The following is a 24,962-nucleotide window of genomic DNA, read 5'->3' as shown; positions in this document are numbered from 1 at the left end:
ATAACAAGTAAATAAGAACAATTGTTTTTTAGAAAAGTGAAAATTAAAAAGGAATGGAGAAATTAAATAAATAATTTTAAATATTTTATAATAAATTAAAATGTGATGTGCACCCTAATTTATTTATTTATTTATATTTATATCATATATCATTAATAAAAATTAGAGTTGACCAAGACTGATAATATGAAAATATATGTCATAAATTTTGTAGAGCATCAATTTATTTTTCTTTTTTAATGTTATTGTACATTGTATTTTTATTTAATAATTAGACCTTTGTATTTAATATTTCAAAAATAAATCATAATTAATTATAGACCACTTCTTTATCATGTGATTTGCACAAACATTTTGGCAAAACCCTATTTTATATAAAAACAAAAACAAAAACAAAAACAAAAACAAAATGAAGCTATCTCATTGATCTCCTTAAGACAGCCGCGGCCACCATATTTTTATTGGTTTTTCGTTCCCCACAAGAATCTTTTGGCTGATCGGAGAATAGATTTGAAATCATCTCATCCAAATCTGCTATATCAATTATTCACTTTTTATTTTCTCCAGTCACCAAAAGACTCATCATCGTGTTGCCAACACCACTGTGAGTATCATGTAGTACTGTCTCTCACTTCGAATATCAGTATATGAGTATATCCCCTTCTCCCTTTCTACTAGATTTGACAATTTTATAGTTAGGGTTGACATTTGTGAATTGAGATTTGTGGTTTTCTTTACCCTTCTTGCTGTTTTGTATCACCCTTTTGGGATTTTTTTTTTTTTTTTTTGCTTTGACTGGGTCAGACTTTATGTCCCCCCTAGTCTTTTGTACTTTTTTTATTTTTTATTTTTATTTCAATCTACTTATGATTTTGTAGATCCATCTGCGTCACATTTGCTTAAAAAAATTGTGAATAAATTGAATTTTGAATATTTTTGTTTAAAAACGTCAAATTCAACGGAAAAAAACACCATGATAAAAATCCCTTTAAAATCCACACAACCAAACCTTGAGCCATGACTGCCAAGTCTTTTGGTGGTCGATTATTATTATTATTATGCATGTGTAGATCAAATAATTGCTCATTATAACAGAGGAAGAAAATTTTGAATTTTCTCAAGTAATGTCAGATTTGGGTCATTTATTCGATAAAACTTAGTATTATGTTGCAAAAGCTTGAAATGTATATCAAGCCTAACAAGTCTTATGATCTTGGCAATGTAATACTTCCTCGAGTCCTTTTTATAAGAAACAATTTACTTTTTAGATTCATTGAACATGTGATGTATATTGTAGACCATATATATTACTTAGTCAACGGACCTAAAAATTGAATTATGTTTTATAATAAAGACTAAAGCGAGTATCATTTTAAGAACTAAAAGTTATTAGCGAGATTTGAACAGTTGAATCAAAATAAAGTTTATGATATTTAGTTTTTTTAAGTGTTTGCAAAGTTTATCTCATTTCAGAAGAAGCATATACTCAATGGATGATGGTAGAGGTCCACCCAAAAGGATTAGAGGATACCCCCAATCTCCTAATAGATTGGCAAGTTCTTCTATTTCTCCCCCTAACGAGGTTGCTATGAGGGGTAATGCAACATTGCCATCTCAAATTCATTTGCTCAATCAAGTAGGACAACTTGGTAATTCATGGAGTAGGTCAGGTCAGTCTATTATGGTGAATAACGATAATAACCATTTAATATATGGAAACAATTCGGTGCAACACATTCAGCCAACGCTTCATATAGAAGGTAACAATATTATTTTCTTATTTTGATGCTTTTCTCTTTGATATATATTCTCACTAATTTGATATTTTATAAGTCAATGATTTTTTTTTTTTTGTGGTGGCCGGGGTTTGAACCCAGACCTTGCATATTTTATGCATTGTCCATACCAACTGAGCTAAGTTCACGAGGACTTATAAGTCAATGAATTGATAACATGTAAAAAGTTCTAGAAAATACAAATATAAGTCAATGAATTGATAACATGTAAAAAGTTCTAGAAAATACAAATATACATATTTGTGACAACATGAAGAAAAAAAAATCTTTCTCGAAGTAAATTAATTTATGAAAATATCTATTTGTTTAAATATCATTGGATTTGAACATCTAAGATTGCATTAATGCATACATGTTTTTTCCGTGTCTGATGTGCTTAAGGTTAGAAATATTTATTTGAATATATTGTATTGATTGAGTTAAGTTTGTTTGATTGTTTAACTATCATATTTCTCCAGCATCCAATACAAATGAAAGTTCATTAGAGAGTGGCAATGAGAATGTCTTAAGGTTTCATCATCATCGTCCCCTTGTTAATCAACAACACAATGTTAATCATCGTCCAACACTTCCTATGCACGGAGTTCAACCAAATCCTCCACGCGGTGCTATTATCCCTCTACAACCAGGCCTTCATATTTTGCAATCTCATGGTGTGATGTCTGAGAACACTCTCAGACATCAAAGCGTTCATCCATTTGGATCCGCACAAGATGATGTAATATTTCCTCACTACATCTTTTTTCTCCTAAAAGTTTTCACTAACATACACTACATCCAGTCCTATTTATAAGAGATGTTTGAATCAACAAAAATTGATGTACCTAATACGAAATTTCGATCAGATACATAAAATTTTATTGACCAAAATATCTCTTATAAATAGAATCGAGGAGAGTAATTATTTTGTTTTTTTAAAAGGACAGAAAATAAAATAACTGTATTTGCGTGTGCTAATTAATTATTTTAGAAGAACACAAAGATTTCTTAATCAATTGAACTTCATTTGTATAGGAAGATATTTCTTTAAATGAGGAAATGGAAAATTTGCTTGATGATATTGCTTTCAACGATGAAGTGCAAAATTTACTTGATGGGATTTATTTAGATCAAGAAGAAGAAAATTTGATTGATCCACATCTAGGAATGCGGTTGGAAATCGACGACATGTCCTATGAGGTTAATATATATATTCAAAGTATATTTTTTTTTCTATCAACATAGATGTACATGTGCAAAATATAGGACAATGAATTTTGAAGGTTACACACAAAGTTAAAAATATTAACAGTTGAAATTGTTAATTACAGGAGTTCATCGCATTGGGTGAGAGGATCGGTACTGTAAGAATTGGTTTGTCAAAGGAAGCAATTACAACACAGTTGGAGACAAAAATTTACACACCATACCCAAATGGTATTAATTTGGAGGAGTTACCTTCTAACGACCAAGAAAGTGATTCTTGCACAATATGTCAAGTATGTCATTTCATTCACTATTTTCTCTAATTTTGTACATATATTTCAAAGTTTTTTTTTTTTTGGCAGTTCTTCATTCGATATACTTATTTTTTTTTTTTGTTATTAATTGGATAGACTGAATTTGAAGCTGAGGAGAAGATTGGAATCCTTCAATGCAAGCATGAATATCATGCCGAGTGCATACAAAATTGGTTGGTAATAAAAAATGAATGTCCTATTTGTAAATCAGAAGCTTTGACTTCTGCGAAGAATGATGCATAGAAATCTATGAATTCTCTATGGATATGAAGACCGTTTTCATTCTGCATAGTACTTCTTCAATAATTTGATTTTGGACACATAATTCATATTTAACTATGATATTTGTATAATGCACTTGTTGGTATCTCACTAGATTTAGTATCTATCGACTTGAATTTATTTTGTTATGTTCAATATATTTACTTCAAATAATTATACCAATACTTTTTTTCATTTATTATTTTGATATCCATGGATTAGCTTGAAGCTTATCTCAATGTTGTCATTGTGTTTTACGTGATTGAATTTTATCTTCATGAAGTATTAAATGCGTGGATCTGTTTAAGCACGAGAATTTATCATGCTATATTGTGAATTTATGATTTATATTTGTTTCGTGTAGGAATATGGGAATGAATTCTCTCAATTTTCCTCCTTATGTTTTATGATCTCCATCTTTAAAACTCGGTTTTTTATAAAGTCTCCCTTTCTCTTCTTTTATGTGAATGATGATGATTTCAAAGAACTGTCATGTGATCACATTAGAGGATATATTCTCGCAGTAATACTAGCTTAGTGATATAGGGTGTGTTTAATTTACAAAACAGTACAAACAAAGACAAAGGAAGTAATTAAGTTTGGCGGAGACCAAACTTAAAAGTATGATTAAGCAAGAGAAAAAATAAAGTTTTAAGTGCACAACTTATAAGAAAAATTTAGAAATTATAAGATATATATCTTAAGTTAATATAGTCAAACAAATATAAAATGAACCAACATGTTCTTCTAATAACTTTAATAACTTAATCTTCATGCTTGTTTTATATTGTAAAAGAAAAAAACTTAATCAACATGCTTGTTGATGTAAATGGCTTCTAGCTTGTTTACTTCTTTGACTCATATCCTTTAAATAAAAATGTAAGATTAGTAGATCGTCGTTCATAAAACTTAAGACTTTATTTCATAAGGTTTATTGTCATTTAAACATCAATTAGGGATTTTAGACTCTATCAACAAGTCTCGTCAGGTGGAAAATCAACTTCTATTGATAAGATGGATAAGATTATACCTTCCAATTAAAATTAAAATGATGCAAGTCCAGAATACAATAATGATATGGAAATGGAAGATACGACCAATATAGCTTTTGTTGATGTGCATGACAACGAAGCTCATGCAGAAGACGCCGATGAAGATTTGCACACGGTTGATGATCAATTTCATACTCCCCCGTGAAGATGATTCCAAAACCGATGCCATGCCCAACGGTACTCCTTTGTTGGTTGTTCCCCATGTAGAGGAGGAACAAAATGCTAGGTTACTATAGAGGAAGAATGTGCATATCACATTCCAACTAATACACCATGTCATGATAGCATTCCTACTCCTGCTGGGTTAGAGAATTCCCAACCTTTGGTTGGCAATGCAAATAGATTATTCATAATGGCGAGGTTCTAGAAACACACATTGAAGTGAAACCCCATCCAATTTTAAGCAAAGTGGTGTTAGATGATATTGCGGTAATTTGACAGGTTTCACAACTTAAGGCAACATGTAGTGATAGTGAAAAGGAGGTATCATTTACACCATTTGTGTCTTATAATTTGAAGAAGAAAATGGCGAAAGGAGCAAATTCAACCTATAAAACCTGTTCAAAGGGTGCTCCTTCTTCTCATTCCAAATTAATATAATTAACTTGTATAACTTATGTATTACGCATAAGCCGATTTTATTCTATTTTTTTCATTTTTGTTTTTCCTTTCCCTTTTTTTGCAATTGACGTGGGTTCGGTTCGGTCCCATCTTCTATTGTATTTTCTTCACACACACACACACACATATAGGGGGCTGTTAACTTGCACCCACCTAAAAACACTAAGGTGCAAGTTAACAAGCTGCACCTACTTGTACTTTACTAAAACACCCGTTTGTCTCTATTAAACTTTATTTTAATTAAAAGGACATTTTTGTAAATAGCATAAATAATATTTGTTTATAATAGAAAAACATGGGTGTTTTGGTAAATAACTAGTAGGTGCAGCTTGTTAACTTGCACCTACTTGTACTTTACTAAAACACCCTTTTGTCTCTATTAAACTTTATTTTAATTAAAAGGACATTTTTGTAAATAGCATAAATAATATTTGTTTATAATAGAAAAACATGGGTGTTTTGGTAAATAACTAGTAGGTGCAGCTTGTTAACTTGCACCTACTTGTACTTTACTAAAACACCCTTTTGTCTCTATTAAACTTTATTTTAATTAAAATGACATTTTTGTAAATAGCATAAATAATATTTGTTTATAATAGAAAAACATGGGTGTTTTGGTAAATAACTAGTAGATGCAGCTTGTTAACTTGCACCTTAGTGTTTTTAGGTGGGTGCAAGTTAACAGCCCCCATATATATATATATATATATATATATATATATATATATAATTCTTAAGCAAGGAAAATATATTAAATAAAAGAGAAAGTATAAAAAGCTAGGGGGAGATAAACCTGAAACAACAACCACAAAAACCTTAACATGGCGATACAACAAAGATTAACAAAGAGTGGTATATAAAAAGAAAAACTGGACGTAAATCCAATGATGAACCCAAATGCAACTCAGAGAAATAAACATCATAAGCGCAATCGAGCAAGCGCAATCCGGGACCCGAAATCGGATTGCAAAAGAAATTGATGTGTAAGAGTCTACAAGCATTGAACAAACTAACACAAACCAGAGACAAGCAAGATAAAATCAACCCATCTTATCTTATGAGAAATGGTGTATGACAACGAGGTTTCGGGTCAAGAACCAATATCCCATGTGACAAAACACAACAACATTACAACCCTTTCGTGCCTAACACAACCATAAACAATCTAAACCTCCAGAGCGTCAGACACAAAATTTGAAACTTTGAGACTTGTAGATCTCAACAGATGTGAAGAAGAATCAGGAAACCAAAGCCCAGAGAAGCATCCACCAAAAATCAAGACGGCGAAGACACAAAGAAGCGAATTGAGAACATAAATAACTCCGTTCACATAAACTCACTTGTGCCACCGGATCTGGAGTGAGACTACCCTTGCGGGTTTAGAAAACCAAAGACTTGGAGCACCTCCGATCACATAACTCCGTTCTCATAAACTGACATGAATGGTGGTCGAGCAACACCAATGTGTTGTGGAACCAGCACACTAGACCACTGACCAAAAAACATAGCCCCAAAGTAGAGCCGCCAATGATACTAGTGTTTAGACAACCCCAGTAGGACAAGGGGTGGTGCGTAGTACACACACACACACACACACACACACACACACGCATATATGGTTTGCATATAATTTTTGTTTGTTACTGGGGCCAACGTAGTTGAGATATCGTACATGGAAAGCTGATTATTCTTATTAGAACCTGTAGGCGCGACCACATCACCATGTGTCCCCGGGGTTGGATTTTCTTGTGCCTTCATCGTACAGTTTCTCTCAACATGACTATAATGCCCACACTTTTTACACAGGAGGTGTAATCTTTCGTACTCGAAACAAAACAAAATTTGACCCATAACATGCAGATTGAGATCAATCTCTATGCATATGCGAGCAAATCTTCCTCGAGATGCATCAATCGTAAGAAAGTATACCGTCATAGGATTTTATAGTTGCTCATAATGCAAGAAACACACTTTCATCATAATACTCCATGCCTAATCTGAGAATACGAACCCAAATCAAAGTGCGATCAATACTGACCTTTTTTGGATCGAAGTCAGGTGTCCATGCAGGAACTACCAAATAATGATCAAAGATCATTCAAGGACCTTCACCAATCACTTTCTCACGGTCTTGTCTTATATCGAACTTTCCAATGAAGAAGTCATTGCCCGACATCCACAATTTTAATTCCTCCAGTAGGCTTCCACATAACATATAGTCTATTCATCATTGTGTTGTAACCAATTTTCTTATCAAGTAACTTTATGATAACAACATCTTGAAGAGGTTTTTGCAGCTCCTCTACAATATTTTTCATCCAAGAAACATCTCGGCTTCAAATGATCACCGTCTTGTAGTTCTATCTTGAATAGATCCTTCTCCATTAAGTTAGTTTTTTCTAACCTCGGGAGAGGCGCTTGGGCTCCCATGAGTTTGTCACGGAAGGATATTTTTTGTTGATTAGGTTCATAATCCGGAGGTTTATGAGATTTCGCAGTGAACTCCATAAAAAACCTAGTAGAGCCATACTTTGGAATCGCTTTTGTTTTCATATCTCACTCATGTATGCACTTATGAACATATTAACTTTTTCATTAAAAAATGTAATCTCTCTTTTTTAATTATCTTTTTATGTATTACTCTAATTATTTATTCTTTTATTCTATACTTTTGACTCTTTGAAATAAATGGATGAGATTATTGACAAAATAATAGTTCATGTTGCATTGGACTTTAAAATAACAAGTAAATAAGAATAATTGTTTTTTACAAAATTTAAAATTAAATAGAAATGGAAAAAGTAAATAATTAATTTTAAAATATTTTATAATAAATAGAAATGTGATGTGCACCCTTATTTATTTATTTTTATATCATATATCATTAATAAAAAGAATAGATTTGACCAAGACTAATACATATGAAAATATATGGCATAAATTTTGTAGAGCATCGATTTATTTTAGTTTTTTAATAAGATGGTACATTGTATTTTTATTTGACAATTAGACCTATGTATTTAATATATTAAAAATAATTAAAATAAATAATAAATTAACTATAGACCTATTTCTTATCATGTGATATGCACAACCATTTTGGCAAAACCCTATTTTATATGAAAAATAAAATTAAGATGTCTCATTGCTCTCCTTAAGACAGCCGCAACCACCATATTTTTAGTAGATTTTCGATTCCCGCAAGTATCTTTTGGATGATCAGAGAACTGATTTGAAATCATCTCATCCCCAGATCTGTTATATCAACTATTCACTTTTTATTTTGTCTCAGTCATCAAAAGATTCATCATCGTGTCACTACCACCATTGTGAGTATCATGTAGTTTTGTCTCTCACTTCGAATATTAGTATACGAGTATATCCCCTTCCCCCTTTCTACTAGATTTGACAATTTTATAGTTAGTGTTGACATAATTGTGAATTGAGATTTGTGGTTTTCTTTACCCTTCTTGCTTTTTTGTATTATTTTATTTTATTTGTGGTTGTCTCATCCAGATCTATTATATCAACTATTCACTTTTTATTTTGTTTCAGTCCTCAAAAGACTCAATTTTTTTCTTTGACTATAATAGTTAGTCAAAGAAAAAAATAATAGTTAGTCTTTTGTACTCTTTTTTATATTTATTTTAATCTACTTAGGGTGTTGTAGATCCATTTGTGCCTCATTTACTTTAAAAAAAATTGAATATGGTTGTTTAAAAACGTTAAATTCAACAGAAAAAACACCATGATAAAAATCCCTTTAAAATCCATACAACAAAATCTTGAGATAGGACTTCTAAGTCCTTTGGGGGTCAATTATTATTTTTATGCATGTGTAGAATTTTGAATTTTTCTTAAGTATTGTCAGATTTGAGTCATTTATTCGATAAAAACTTAGTATTATGTTGCAAAATCTTGAAATGCATATCAAGCCTAATTAGTCTTATGATCTTGGTAATGAAATACTTTCCTCCAGTCTTTTTTTATGAGAAATAATTTACTTTTTAGATTCATTGAACAATTGATATATTATAGACCATAGATGTATCAATTAATCAATTGATGTATATTATTTTTTAGAATAAAGATAGAAGGGAGTATCATTTTAGGAACTAAAAGTTATTACCAAGATTTGAACGGTTGAATCAAAATAAACTTTATGATATTTAGTTTTTTAAGTGTTTTTTAATATATGCAAAATTTATTGAATGATATTAACTATTTATGTTTCAATTGCATCTATTAGAGAAGTTTTTCTAAATTCGATTTATAAAAATATTATTTGTTATGAACTAAATCACCAAGTAGATTAACAATTTGATTTTATTTCCTTAGAAACTATTTTTTAAATTTTTTATTAGTTATGAGTAAATTATTAGTGTTTTTGCTGCAAAAAAAAAAATGCAAATATGATAATATTCAAATTATTAACTGAGCATAATTATCTCAATTCAGAAGAAGCATAGACTCCATGGATGATGGTAGAGGTCCACCCAAAAGGATTAGAGGAAATCGCCAATCTCCTAATACATTGGCAAGTTCTTCTAATGGGATTGCTATAAGGGATAATGCAACATTGTTATCTCAAATTCATTTGCTGGATCAAGTAGGACAACTTGGTAATTCATGGAGCAGGTCCGGCCAATCAATTATGGTGAATAACGGTAATAACCATTTAGTTCCTGAAAATAATTTGGTGCAACACTTTTGGCCAACGCCTCATATACAAGGTAATTATTTTATTTTTTTATTTTGATGTTCTTCTCTTTGATATATATCTTCTCATTTATTTGACAAATATACATATTTATGACAACATGAAAAAAAAAACTTTCTCAAAGTAAATAAAGTTATGAAAAGATTTGTGTGCCTAAGATTAGAAATATTTCTTTGAATCTATTATTTTAGTAAAGTTTGTTTGATTGTCTCACTATAATTCTCCAGCATCCAATACAAATGATACAACTGCAAATAGGAATGGCTTAAGGTTTCCTCATCCTCCTGTTAATCAACAACACCATGATAATCAGCGTCCAACACTTCCTATGCATGGAGTTCAACCAAATCCTCCACGTGGTGGTGCAATTCCTCTACAACCAGGCCTTCATATTTTGCAATCTCGTGGAGTGATGCCAGAGAGGACTCTCAGACATCAAAGTGTTCATCCCTTTGAATCTGCACAAATCGATGTAGTATTTTCTCACTACTTGAAAATAATAAAATTAATATTTAAAATTAGAGATAGAAAAACTACTTCTTTTTACCAATTACCTCTCACAAATTATAACGTCTCTTTACATTTTTTTTTTTTCTTTAAGAGTGTGTTTGGATGAGGTAATTGAGAAATTTTCAAGAATTTAGAATTCTAGATAGTTCAAATGATTCAATTAAATTTATTAAAAAAAATGATTCAATTAAATTGCGTTCATTTCTAATTTTTTTTTATAAACATATATTTATTTTGTTTTTTAAGGATAAAGAAAAATCAATAAATGTATCTGCATGTGCTTATTGATTAGGAGTATATATTAAGATAACACATAGATTTCCTAATCAATTGAACTTCATTTGTATAGGACGTTGTTGCTTTAACACTCTGTTTGGTTGGAGAGAGTTAAAGAAGAGAGAGTTACTGAAGAGAGAAATAGAAGAGAAGTAACAAACTTCTCTTGTTTGGATAGGAAAGAGTTTGTGAAGAGGGAATAAAAATAGGTGGGCCCTACCACCTTTTTGCTTCTCTTCAATTAAGGGAAGAAATGGAGAGGAGTGACGTGGAGATGGTAAGTTTACACCTATGCCACTACAAATTCATCATACTTATGCAATTTTAATTCTTTTTAATGAATTTTTGGATGAAAATGCCAAACCCATTTTTTTTTCCAACAAATACAGGAAAAAGAAAACTTGGCGTGTGTATTATAAAAAAAATAAAATAAATGAGGCTGGACCAACAACAAGCCATAGCGGTGCTCAATTTTTTTTTTTGAGGGAATAGCGGTGCTCAAATTTGTGTTTCGAAAATATATAATACACTTTAAATTAGATTGTTAAATTAAATAAACTAATTTTGTCAAAGATTGAATTAAAGTATATTTTTACATCAGTTAATAATAATTACATCAGTTAATAATAATTTGATTATATCCTTAAAAAAATTAATTATATAGAACCAATAAATTATATTTTAGTTTTAATTCAAGGTTATTTTTGTCTTTTAAAAAAAAGTAGCATCTCTTTCTCTTCAATTTCTCTCTTCTTTCTCTTATACCAAACAACTCATTAAATCTACTCTATTTCTCACCTTTTTCTCTCTTCACAACTTCTCTCTTACCTATTTCTCTCTTCACAACTTCTCTTCTAAACCAAACACACCCTAAATGAGGAAGTGCAAAATCGTCTTGACGGTGTTGCTTTAAATGATCAAATGCAAAATCTTCTTAACATTATTGATTTAGATTATGATGAAGTGAAAATTCTGCTCGATCAACATCAAGAAATGCGCCTGGACACGAACAACATGTCTTATGAGGTCAACATACATACATACATACACATATATACGTGCGCGCGAGCGCGCGCGCGCGCGCGCGCACACACGCACACACACACACACACACACACACACATATATATATATATATATATATATATATATATATATATATATATCAAATTATATTTTTTCCTATCAATGTAGATATACATGTGTGAAATATAGGACCATGGAGTTTGAAGGTTACACAAAAAATTGAAAAATATTTACACTTGAAATCATTGATTACAGGAGTTAATTTATTGCATTGGGTGAGAGGATCGGTAGAGTAAGTACTGGTTTACCTGAGGAAAGAATTATGGATCAACTAGAGACAAGAGTCTACACCCCATGCCCTAATGGTACTAATTTGGAGGAGTTACCTTATAACGACCAAGAAATTATTGTTTGCACAATATGTCAAGTATGTCATTTCACTCACTATTTTCTCTAATTTCGTACATATATTTCAAAGGCTTTTTTTCGATCTTAATTCAATATACTTATTATTTGTTTCTTATTAATTGGATAGACTGAATTTGAAGACCAGGAAAAGATTGGAATCCTTCGATGTAAGCATGAATATCATGCGGAGTGCGTCAAAAATTGGTTGGTAATAAAAAATAAATGTCCTATTTGTAAATTAGAAGCTTTGACTTCTACGAAGAATGATGCATAGAAATCTATGAATTCTCAATGGATATGAAGATCTTTTTCGTTCTGCATAGTACTTCTTGAATAATTTGATTTTGGACACATAATTCATACTTAGCTATGATATTTGTATAATGCACTTGTTGGTATCTCACTGGAACTAGTATCTATCAGCTTGAATTTATTTTGTTACGTTGGATGTATTTACTTCAGATAATTATACCAGTACTTTTTTTCATTAATTATTTTGATATCGATGGGTTAACTTGAAGCTTATCTCATTGTTGTCATTGAGTTTTACATGATTGAATCTTATTTTTATGAAGTATTGAATGCGTGGTTCTGTTTAAGCACAAGTATTTATCATGTTATATTTGAAGAATGGATTCTCTTAATTTTTATGTTTTATGATCTCTATCTTTAAACTTTTTTTATAAATTCAATTTCTCTCTTCTTTTCAATGAATGATGGAGAATGAACTCTCAAGTGATATGAGATGATTCATTCTCATAGTAATACTAGCTTAGTGATATAGGATGTGTTTGATTTACAAAACAGCACGGGACATGATGAAGCACTATAACAAGACATAACTGTATTTGAGAGAGATAGAACCGTAAAAAAGAAATCATGTTAACAATAAAAGGGGTATTTTTGTATCCAAAAAAAAGGTATTCTAGTAGTTTTTGATAGTTTATACCTCGGATAATAAGTTGTCTCATGGTTTAGTGAGAGATAAAACAATCTTATTTTTGATTGATCTCTTGCTACATGTTTTGTCTAGTCCTATGTTTAGTGTCTAAATCAAATAGAGTAAACAAAAATGTTAAGTCCTATGCTTTTCTTGTTTGAAAACTGTGCAATTTTTGTTTGACCTAGTTCTAAAAAGAATTATGTCTATTTAATTCAGTGTTTCATATACTTCAAAATTAGTTATTTTAACCTTCATTTTTTGAGTGACTATAGTCCTCTTTACCATAAAAAAGAATAAAAATATTTTTTTATATAGTGATATAGGTGAATTCAATAGATGAAATAGAGATCATTACAATCTTCAAAACGAATTTGGCTAGGGATAGTGTACCCATCCAAGCTCTACTGCCCTAATTTGCTATTCCAACAAAGCCCCCCGAGTAGCACTTTTTGACCTGCAACTCGATCTAGTAGGAGTTTTTTGCAAATGACCCTAGATTTATACTATATAACATTACAACGAATGCAAATTGACAATCTCCACCACTGATAAGGATCAAAAGGAGATATAACTTTTAATTTTGTATTTTTGTGAATGTTGGATAAAATATGATATTAAAAAAGTGAAGAACGGTGGAAATAGACAGAAATGGTAGCTAATACAATTTCCCAATCTAAGGAAGATGATCAACTTGGTAGAGGATCGCCACAAGAAACGTGGTTTCTTGATAAGATCAAAGCACTCACAACACATAAAGTGTATTTTTTTTTATCAAAATTCTACATCTCTTCATTCATGGATTGTGACTTCCTTATAAAGGTGAATGTCACACTGAATTTACAAGAAATGGAAATAGAAGGATCATAATAATTCATCCTATAATTCTACAATAATGCCTAGGCTAAAAAGAAAGGTAAGAAAATGAATAAAAATAATTGTAGGATGCTAGGCTTGAATGAGGGACAATTGTAGTTGACTTTCTTGTTGATTAAACTTTAAATTCATCCTTTACAAATCTGAATAATATCACTTCAATGCTATTTGATGTGTGGAGAACCATTCCCATAATTTCCTTATGTAACTTGCTTTGCACCTCTGTTGCTTCAACTCTTTATTTTAATCATGTCCTCCATTCCAGCCTGTTTTACGCTAAGAATCAGGCAGCATTTGCTTTTGAGTCAGACATATGAAATGAAGATAATTTTGTAAGCTTTCCAACGACTCAAGGATCACCTCAATATGACATCCATTACTCAAGATATAGCGAAAACAAGACAGACATATCATGACATGCGAAAATAACACTTTTAACCAAAATCAATTCCATTCTTTTATTCCATATTGAATTTATTATTCTTGTCAAAGGAGAGAACCTTAGGATCTCATCATTCTCTCCCTCTTCAAGAGAATTCGACCTCGAATTTATAGTTTGAATACCTTCAGGGTCAAAAATAAATCTATAGAATCCATACCAAGTAACTTCCAAATTAGAGAATTCAACTTTAAATCGCCCTTCATTTTTATTGGAAGAATTAGTTGGAATTTCGTCCCTTTGTGATTCATGGACATAATCATCATTTCAAAGTTCATAAATTTCATCCACTTGTTGAGAAAAAATTTCTTCATTCACTTTGTTCTCTTAAAAGAATGTTAGACAATAGAACAATATTAGAAGAATCTCAACATTTGAAAACACAAACCAACTTAGAAGAAGGTACTAGTGTTGTAGTATGCCATGACTTCAAACTATTTTTCCCTTGCTTTTCATTTTTCTTTTCTTCTTCCGCTTCTTTTCTTTCTATTTCTTTCTGTTTTTTCTATTTCTTTTCTTTCTTGCTCATATTTTTCTCTCATTTTCTTTTGATCTTCTCTCACCTCACTAGGACTCAATGATGCAATAATAATCTTTTTGCCACGATGAACAAAAGAATATTTATTTGAATATCCATCATGACTAGTCTTTCTATCAAATTGTCAAGGTCTCCCTAACAACAAGTGACTAACCTTAATTGGTATTGCATCACATAAAACAACATCCTCATATTTTCCTTGAAAAACAAACCTCTACTTGTTTGTCAACAAGCATTTCTACACTTTCGCTAAACCATTGAAAATTGTAAGGTTTAGGATGTGGTTTAGTCTTCAAGTGAAGTTTAGAAACTAAACGTGTGCTAGAAAAATTAGTACAACTCCCTCCATCACAACTCCCTCCATCAATAATTAAAGCACATACCTTTCCTTGTACTAGACATCTTGTTTGGAAAAGGTTTTCTCTTTGACTTGTATCTTCCTCCATGACTTGATTTTCCAACATTTCCTTACCATGAGAAGCTCTCCACTTTGTATTTCTTGAGACACTCTTCTTTCTTTTTTTTTCAATTTTTTTTCTAATACTTCAAAAAGAAAATGATTCGAAGGAATTGCGAAGATAACATGAAAAATAAACAAGATTTCAAAATTGAAACAAAAAATTGTCTCAAACGAAACCGTGCTCTGATACCCAGTAACGGATCTCTTCAGAGACCCACAGATGTCACTGCACCCCCCAATTTTCCTATAAGTACTATATTAGGCATGTAATTTCACATAATGTGTGCTTGGCGCGGTGGATAGACAACATGCCTTTCAGATTGTGGACGTGAGTTCGATCCCCCTTACCCACTTTTTTTTTATATTTCTAGTGTATTAATAATGTTCTAGTGTATTAATAATGTTTTGCGGTGGATAGACAACATGCCTTTCAGATTGTGGACGTGAGTTCGATCCCCCTACCCACTTTTTTTTTATATTTCTAGATCCCCCTTACCTTTTTATATTTCTAGATCCCCCTTACCCACTTTTTTTTTTTTTTTATATTTCTAGTGTATTAATAATGTTTTATTAAAAAAAAAATTTGTTCTCATCTGTACTTGAACCACCATACCCACTGCACCCCCCAATTTTCCTATAAGTACTATATTAGGCATGTAATTTAACACAATGTGTGCTTGGCGCGGTGGATAGACAACATGCCTTTCAGATTGTGGACGTGAGTTCCATCCCCCTTACCCACTTTTTTTTGTGGACGTGAGTTCGATCCCCCTTACCCACTTTTTTTTTATATTTCTAGTGCATTAATAATGTTTTATTAATAAAAAAAATTTGTTCTCTTCTGGTCTGGACTTGAACCACCATACCCTAAGTTCTATTCATCAAACAAATGAACCACTGCACCTGTTGATAATTTTTCAAAGTTTTTAAAACTGTTTGATATATATTTCACAAATATTTGGCACCCCCAACCAAAAATTTCAAGATCCGCCACTGCTGATACCACTTGATAAGGATCAAAGGGAGATTTAATTTTGTATTTTTATGAATGTTGGATAAAATATGATATTAAAAAAGTGAAGAACGGTGGAAATAGACATACATGGTAGCTAATACAATTTCTCAATCCAAGGAAGTTGATCAGCTTGGTAGAGGATCGCCATAATAAACGTGGTTTGTTGATAAGATCAAAGCATGGTTCAATCCAGAACCAAAAAGTAGACAAAGCTCTTAGAACAGAAAAGGTTAAAGAGTGATGGAAATAGGCATAAAATGGTAACCAAACAAATTCCCTATCCAAGAAGATGTTTAGCTTGGTAGAGGATCGCCACAAGAAACGTAGTTTCTTTCTTGATTCTAAAACTCTTTAGAAAATGAAAGGAAATGCACCTCATAATTGCAGTAATGTTTTGGTGGCTGATTAAGGCAAGGAAGACTACACTTTAAATGGACTTTTAATTGGATGATTTTATTTTAGTTATAGGCTTCGGTCAAACCCCTCAATTTCGCCTTCTTATAGTCATCATTAAGTGTTGGATTGAATGCTTGTCCTTCCTTTTTTTTCAGCTCTTTATTTGAATCACGTCTGAAACTTCAATCCCGTTTTTCACAGCAAAAGATGCCAATTTTGATCTTGAGTCCAAAATATGAAATGCACAAAAATTTCTAAGCTTTCCAACAAATTAAAGATTGCTTCAATCGGACATCGGCAACTCTACATATGGCCAAAACAAGACAGATATATAATGACCTATGAAAATAAAAACTTTGAACCAAAAATAGTATGGTTCTCTTATTCTATAATAACTTAATGTTTCTTGTCAAAAGGAGAGCATATTAGAATCACATCAACCACACTTTCTTAATCACTCTTCGAATTGTTGCCGAGAAAATCAACTTTCTAGTTATCTAAATACACCAACTTTTTATCCAAAAAAAAAAAAAAACACCAACTTATAATTTTAATCTTTTTTTTTTACCAAATTAATTTTAATCTTTAATTTAAAGTTATAGATAAATTAATATAGATTAAAGATTAAATAGTAAAATTATTAAACCAGTGATCTTTTAAAATCTTATCAATGATATGTCATAAAAAATCATTTGAAATATGAGAAATATGAGAACTTTTGTAAAAAGAAAACAAAAAAGTAAGATCTGTAACATTAAATATAGATGGAACAACGTTCGAATGAAGAATTTAGAGGGTCTAAAAATAAAACTTTTTTTTTTTTTTTGGTACAAAATAAAACTTTTTTTTATTTATAGTGGCTAAAAACATATGTATCCCTGGTAAAAACAACCTTACTAAACCTTACTTTAATTTAAAAAGTGGAAGAAAACTACTTTAAGATACTTTGTGGAACTGCCAAAATTTGTGCAAGCAGACTATCAACCACGATGTCCCAAATATAAATCAATTCAACTACAACAACATCGAAGTTCTATTGCACTTTAGAATTCGTTCTAAAAATACACCCTCTATATGGCACTATGACCACTCAAATATAGCAAGAGGCCACTAACTTCCGAATGGACAAGTTAGCTGACTAACCTTTTTCCAAAGGACAAAATAAAAAGGAATAAATGGCTCTTAAATGCGTCTATCAGAAGAGAGATAAAAGAGAAGACTCCGAAACAATTGTTGAGTTTTTGTGTGTCTAGAAAGTGAGTTTAGACACTCTTTTTATAGGCGATGATCCAAGATCAGTTACAAAATGGATGACTCCGATCTAGTCTTATTAAAGAGTGGTGTGATTGCAAAATGCATGTGACGCATGCAAAAAGTTGACATGTTGATAGCATGTACTAAAATCAAGTTCCGATACAAATTAGGGATATAACTTGTGCCCTTAAGGCACAAGTTAATGAGTCAAATATTGAAATAGTTTATTGAAATTTGTGCTACAAATTAGGGATATAACTTGTGCCCTTAAGGCATAAGTTAATGAGTCAAATATTGAAATAGTTTATTGAAATTTGTGCAGTACATTTTATAATCTTTAGCTTTTTAATAAAATGAATACAAAATTTTAGAAAAAATTTCTTCTTGTAGATTTCTAAACATGTGCCTTAAGAGCACAAGTTAACACTATCCTACAAATTAATACACCATATAACCTAAGCCCGAGTCGAGTCGCGGCCAGTGGTGCTCACACGTGTGTGGTGGTCATGATTGCATCTTCTCTTGTTGACATTACTAGATACCCCTTGGAGAACACCCAAGAGTCTTACATGATCCACTACATAAACACTAGTATTGTAGGAAATCTCTGATACGTGGATATTCTAAGAAATTTTCAATTCACACACTCTTCTGTTATAGAATGCAGGAACAAAACAAATAATCCTTTATATCTAATCCTAGCAAACAATGTTAACCTAATTTGAAAACCCTAATTCTGCACTTTTGGCTCCAACATTTGAAAATTCTCGGATTCAAATTAACCTCGGTAGCCTTCACATTGGTTTACTCTAACTATTGAACTTCCCAGCCACATTAAATTTTAGCCTGTTTTCTATATCTAACATATCAATAACCAATCAGGGTCAAGTAGATGCATATACTACACTCAAAAAATCGGGTTTGGATCCTCTCCAGTCACATGAGAGTCCAGTGAAATCCTGTCCACTAAAAATTAATGTATGTGGGAATTTTCAATGTTGAAAATAAGAGAGAGAAGACAATTAATGGTGCAGATTGTGTCACTGCAGAAGACTGGAGAAATTTCCACAGGAGGAAATCCATTCCCCAAAAAATCCTCACACGTTATCTCTCTCCCACGTTTTCTCTAAAACTTCTTCATTTATCTAAAACTTCTTCTACTTCATGTTTTCTCATTTCCTCTTCATGGTTGCTCCTCTCTCAATCTCTCTCAGCCGCCGCTCTTCTCCTCTCTCAGCCACCGCTCATCTCTTCTTCATCCTCATAGCCTCCACTTCTGGCCACCTTACCGCAATCCACCACAAGGATCATAAGTTGATGGTGAACATATCCAAAAGAGAATTCATGTGAAAACCAGGGATTGAAACCCTTTTGGGTTTTCATTGGCCGTCAACACTTCGGCGATGGTCACCGCCGTTTAGGGTCTCGCTCTCTCTCTCTCTCTCTCTCCTGGAGGTAACAGGTAAGCATGTTTCAAGCATTTGGGGTTTCATTTCTCTCTAATTCTCTTATTGGGTTCTGTTTTTGGAATCATTTATGCCATCCACGATCTTCTTTCACCATTGTGTTGCTTGATTCATTTATGATTAATCTTTTGCGGGTTCATAGATTCAATTCTGAATCGTAACAGAATTGGGGTTGAAACAAGAGATTTGTTTAATTTGATTTTAAGGATTTTCAAATTGAAGGTTCTGATTTTTCAAACCTTGCTGTAGTCAATTATATGTATTGTTTAGTTTCCAACACAGTTTCAGTGCAATGTTGATTGATTTGGTTTGGGTATGTAGTTGAAAAGCAATGCTGTCCAATCTTATTTGATGTTCATATCATAGTCTATTGTTTTTTTTTATTATAACTATACAATCTCTTAACTGTATGTATCTCAGAATGTTGTGATTAAGATTAGTTAATTAATTTTTAATTCAATTCATATATAATGATTGTTGAAAAGTATTTATTTTTAATTTAATTCAATTCATATCATGCGATTTTTTTAATACGCAACTCCATTGGATCCAAATCTGTTCACTGATCTCGACAAATATGTAAATGAACTCAGGGTGAAATATCAAACACATGCCATTGGTTTTCATGTTAATGATGTGTGCGTGCTTTCTTTCTATTTGATCTTTCATTATATTTTTGTTCTTTTTTAATAATGCTAGCATTGAAAGAATTAGTATGTTCAGTAACTAGAAATCCATGTTGTTTAGGACATACTAAAACTGTTGTGATGGTCGCGTAACACTGATGCACAACCAATCATCTGCTGCCGCTGGAAAAAAGAACAGTCTATGTAAAATTTTAAATAGCCTAGACCAGGTATGTGCCATTGAGACTCTTCTGCATTGTTCATGCGATTTACTAAATTCTGGTTTGCATAATTTTGTTGTGCAGAATTCTGGTATGTAGAATTATGTTGTGCATTCCTAAAGTTTGCCCAAATACAATCTTGCAAAACCGATGTGGCCGAATAGATGACATGTGAAACATCCTCTAGAATATTATTCCAGCAACATTCATTCATTGATTTCCACAAACTCAGTAAGCAAATAGAGACCATTTTCTGATCATTTAAAGGCATGAACTTCAATAGGTTTAGGAAAATTGTGCTATAGTTTTCATTTGCTGCTAACACGGGTTCAAGATCATCTGAAATTAGTGATTTAAACAATCAAGCAACTTATTACGTTTAATTAGATTTAATAGTTGTATTATATTTTTAAGGATTTAATATAAATGTAGTTTTAGATGAGAAGACTGAAGGTGCACCACAACCAAATGCAGTTTTTGTAAATTGCTTGAAGCCTTGAATTTTCATATATACACACACAACCAACTATAGTAATGCAGTTTGTTATATGAAACTTGCTTTCTCTATATGTAACTGAAGATAATTGATGAATCCACAAGTGACTAATGTTGCCTTATCTGTTTTGGTTCACTAATTCTCTGGTTTTGTTTTGGTATTTAATATCCAATGGAAAGATTTGTTTCTTTTGATCAAATTTAGGTAGATTTTTGTTGTTGTCATTGTGTTTGATTTGTATGGAATTTAAATTTCTACTTCAATTTACAATTACAAACTATTTATTTTGTAGCATTCTCGGAATCAACTTCCAGTCCGGTTGGATTATCTATTGTAGAGAAGTATTTTTCAAGAAATGCAATATATTGCCACAATTACGGGGAAAACTAAAAACATGTTGTTTATAACTACGAAATTCCTCCATGTGATTGAAATGACCTTATTTTGAATTATACTTTTAATTGGTTGATGGTATGGAATGGAAGCACTGACACCAGATAGTAGATCACACACTAAAAATTATATTCATAGATCTGTCCGTTTTTGTTCATTTTCCCTCACACTTTCTTTAAATTCTACAAATTGATATGATTATATGAAGTTTTGTATCATGCATGATTGTTTGGTCCATTGATTGATCTGAATGTTTGTTACTTGATTTTCTCAAATTATTGAAATGGTGCTTCTTAGTTAGATTGTATAATGATTGGCTACTCACCTAGAATATCAACCCCATCATGTCTTAAGTTTCTAAAATAGGCTCTATATAGAGCATCCTACTGCCACTCTCTTGATCACAATTCTTGCTAACTCTTCATCATAAACGAAATCTTTGTGTTAGTTAATTTTGTGTTTAAAGATGTCTAACAATGGTAGAGGTCATAATAATCTTCAAAGTTCACAATGTATTTAAAATTTTAATTTTTTCTCAATTCTTGAGTAACTTATTCCCATGATAGATTTTATTTTTATAGTACATGCTTTGGAGGATTAATTTATCCCCATGGTGGATAGTTTGGAGGACTATGTAGTGGTTGTTGTCAATGAAATTAATGTAAGTTAGCACTAATAGTAACGGATGAAAGTAAGTTGATAGTTCTTTGTAACAACCATCCATTTTAATTGCTTATATCTTTAGGGTGATTAATTGTTGTTCTGGGTGATTAATTGTTGTTCTGTTTTTATTAAGTATAATGTTATTGCTGTTCTGTTTTACTACTGTCCGAATTGCGGCCTAATGTAAATTCGTACGCAGCTGTTTTGCTAAGTTGTGTGTGCGAAATGTTTAAGGTATTTTAAGTTTTTTTTTCTCCAGCATATTGGGTATTGGTGTAGCAAAAGACATATACTATTGAGGCATTGGATAGTTTTTTTAGCAGATTTTTCTGCATAATGCAGAATTTCTGGAGCATATCGGCTTAGCGTAGTGTGCGCCAGCTACCGGTGCACCGTCAGGAGGGTGTTTATGCTAATGTTGATATCTATCCCAAAGACTATTTAACTTAGGAGGCATTTAGTGATAAATTTTTTCCACCTTTCATTTTCTTCAATTCAATTCATTGTTGGTAGTGTTTTCGTTTTCTTTAATTTGTTTTCACCTAGGGCGGTTGCTGTTTTCTTCTTCCACTCATAACATCTATTTTTTCCAGGTTTGCCTCTTTCGCTCCTGAATATTTTCAAACAATTGCTCCAAGACCAAGACATGGCAAGACATGGTTTAAAACATCCTACCAAATATAGCTCTGCAAATGACACTATATAGTGACAGTATTGACATTGTTAATGCATTATATTATGCTTCATTGTGAAAGGCAGTATTGAGTTATTGTATTTCCTTAATGTATATATTATGTAAAAGCTGTGTATCCAATATCGTGGCGTAGTCGACGTACTTTTTCAAACTCGCATTTGTGTTGTTTTCTCAAATAAAATCTACGGTATTTTATACTTCTTCAAGTTACCTTTTCTACTATATATGACCCGTGCGGCAGCACGGGTAGACGATCTAGTTAAACAATTACATAGAAGTTATATATTTCAATAAGAAAAAAAAAATAAAATACAATAAACTAAACCTAAATTATTTTCATATAACTTATAAATTGTACTTGTCATAAACTATGTTGTTATTTAAAAAATTTTACCTAAATTATTTTCATATAACTTATAAATTGTACTTGTCATAAACTATGTTGTGTTATACCCTAATTTTGGACCTAAAAATACTAGCTCAATCCTTCTTTTCTTGCATTTCAAGTCATTTGATATGTCTCTGATCAATTGCACCTTCCTCTGCATCTTATTTCAATGTTATTTGCAAAATTCATGAAAAAGGGTATTTTAGTCATTTCCTATGTTAAAATTTCTTTCAATCTTTGAAAAATTGTTTGAGTCTTTTCAACTGGTTTGAATAAATCCTTATTTCAATTCCATGTCAAAATCCATTTCAAAAATTGCATTTGAAGTCATTTTGAGTCAGTTTAGCCCCTAGGGGCATTTTAGTCTTTTCATGTGTTAAAACTCTGTTTAAATTCTAAAAATTGTCTCTGAGTCTTTTCAATTGGTTTAAATAAAATCTTGCTTTAATTTCATGATAAAATCCATTTTAAAATTGCATCTGAGTCATTTTGAGTCGTTTTGGTCCCCAAGGGCATTTTGGTCATTTCACACGAAATTTTGGCAGAGAGAGGTTACTTTAAAGTACCTCATTTAAGTAATTGGTTCGTTTTAGTCTGTTTTGTCATTTTTAATCATTTCACTTTACGTTATTTTCCATATTACCAATTTTAATTCAATTTTATTTTTTATTTTCATTTTAGTCCTAAAAATTGTTACTAATTGCATTTTAGCCCTTAAAGTTTTGTTATTTGCATTTTGGTTCTTTTAGTTTGTTATTTTTTTGCAGGTCAAAGCTGGTCAAAATTAGTTACAAGTCCAGTCCACATGGCATTTTCTCATTGGTCCAGTCATCATACACATCACCTATAAAAGCCCAGTCATCAGTCAAAGTCAAAACACCATTCATTCTGTTACACATCACCAGAAACAGATTTCACTACTCTCTCTCTCTCTCTACACTTTTTCGATCAAACACCACCAAAATCACAAAAGTCTCAAGAATATTCAAGAACACACTTGAATATTCATTCAACTTCCGTGACTGAATCATCATCATCAATCACAACATCATCACAACTGTTTTAACTATCACGAATCCATTTCAATCACACAGATCAAGAATCGTAACGAACAACATCAAGAAGGATCGCAACAATCCAGATCAGGAATCGTGACGAACAACATCCTCAAGTTCGTACCAGATCGAACAAAAGGGAGAAGACAACTGATTCGAGCATAGAACAAAGTGTTGTCGTAATCTTCCTAATCGCAAGCTCACAGTACAAGGTTTGAACGGCAAGAGGTAGTTTTTCCTTCCGATTCTTACTTCGTTGTGTATTTCCAAAAGCTCTGCGTGAATATTTGTTTTGCTTGTGCATTTCATTTCGAAATTTCGAGGCCAGATCTACAATCTACGTGAAAAAAGACGTTCAAAGGTGTGGTCGTTTTCGAAAAAGGTGGTGTTTAGGATCTCCGACGCGGCGGCGCCGCCCTGTTGGGCCGGCAGCCACCACGCCGGCGTTCTTAAGGATCATCGGAGAAGATGAAGTTAATTGCAGACTCTCTCTCTTTAGGTTTGTAGAGAGAGGCGTGTGTGTGTGCTATGAACTTCCTCTTTCATGTTTTCCTTTATATATCTGTTCTTGATCACATGCACGCGCGTGCACTGCTTCCCATGTTCCCTATGCGCCCTTAACCCTTGGATCTGGGGTTTGAGAGGAACTGGATCAATCTGACGGCTGTAAAGCAGTTGGATTATCTAGATCCAACTCAGACTCTGGGCTTGGGCCTCTGGTTGCTTTTTTCGTTTTCTTGCAGTTTCATTGCTATTTTACACACTGCTTTCACTTTTTACACCCCTGCATGCTTCAAAGCTTTATCAAAAATTCTGAAAAAATTGCTATTAACTTTCTTGTATTTCTTTGATCAATCTTGACATATTGCATGT

At 31.9% G+C, this 24,962-nt stretch overlaps 2 protein-coding genes and 1 long non-coding RNA gene across 5 annotated transcripts; all 3 read left to right on the top strand.

Annotated features, from left to right (window-relative positions):
• The first annotated feature begins 1,489 nt into the window (after positions 1-1,489).
• On the top strand, positions 1,490-3,656 carry LOC146949541 (uncharacterized). The gene is made up of 5 exons (XM_085741522.1): positions 1,490-1,760; positions 2,255-2,514; positions 2,811-2,975; positions 3,107-3,274; positions 3,392-3,656. The coding sequence occupies exons 1-5, from the start codon at positions 1,490-1,492 to the stop codon at positions 3,536-3,538; spliced, it is 1,011 nt and encodes a 336-aa protein (XP_085597648.1). The 3' UTR covers positions 3,539-3,656.
• Positions 3,657-9,703: 6,047 nt separating this feature from the next.
• On the top strand, positions 9,704-12,460 carry LOC146949540 (uncharacterized). The gene is made up of 5 exons (XM_085741523.1): positions 9,704-9,962; positions 10,177-10,431; positions 11,604-11,762; positions 12,022-12,188; positions 12,297-12,460. Exons 1-5 carry the CDS (start codon positions 9,704-9,706, stop codon positions 12,441-12,443), a joined length of 987 nt encoding a protein of 328 aa, XP_085597649.1. The 3' UTR covers positions 12,444-12,460.
• Positions 12,461-19,020: 6,560 nt separating this feature from the next.
• On the top strand, positions 19,021-22,793 carry LOC146949539 (uncharacterized). Of its 3 annotated transcripts, XR_015027311.1 has the most exons (4): positions 19,021-19,549; positions 20,301-20,631; positions 21,871-21,950; positions 22,546-22,793. It is a non-coding gene; the product is annotated as an uncharacterized LOC146949539 (long non-coding RNA). The 3 variants fall into 3 exon arrangements; XR_015027309.1 differs by lacking the exon at positions 21,871-21,950 and having other exon boundaries at positions 19,025-19,549; XR_015027310.1 differs by lacking the exon at positions 21,871-21,950 and having other exon boundaries at positions 19,030-19,549; positions 20,301-20,409.
• The last annotated feature ends 2,169 nt before the right edge of the window (positions 22,794-24,962 follow it).

The sequence above is a fragment of the Medicago sativa genome, chromosome 2 (genome assembly GCF_051527215.1).
Source record: "Medicago sativa cultivar Bolivia chromosome 2, Bolivia_mono, whole genome shotgun sequence".
Classification (NCBI taxonomy): domain Eukaryota; kingdom Viridiplantae; phylum Streptophyta; class Magnoliopsida; order Fabales; family Fabaceae; genus Medicago; species Medicago sativa.
The sequence above is the reverse complement of the archived record's forward strand: the minus strand, read 5'-3'. Positions and strand labels throughout refer to the sequence as shown.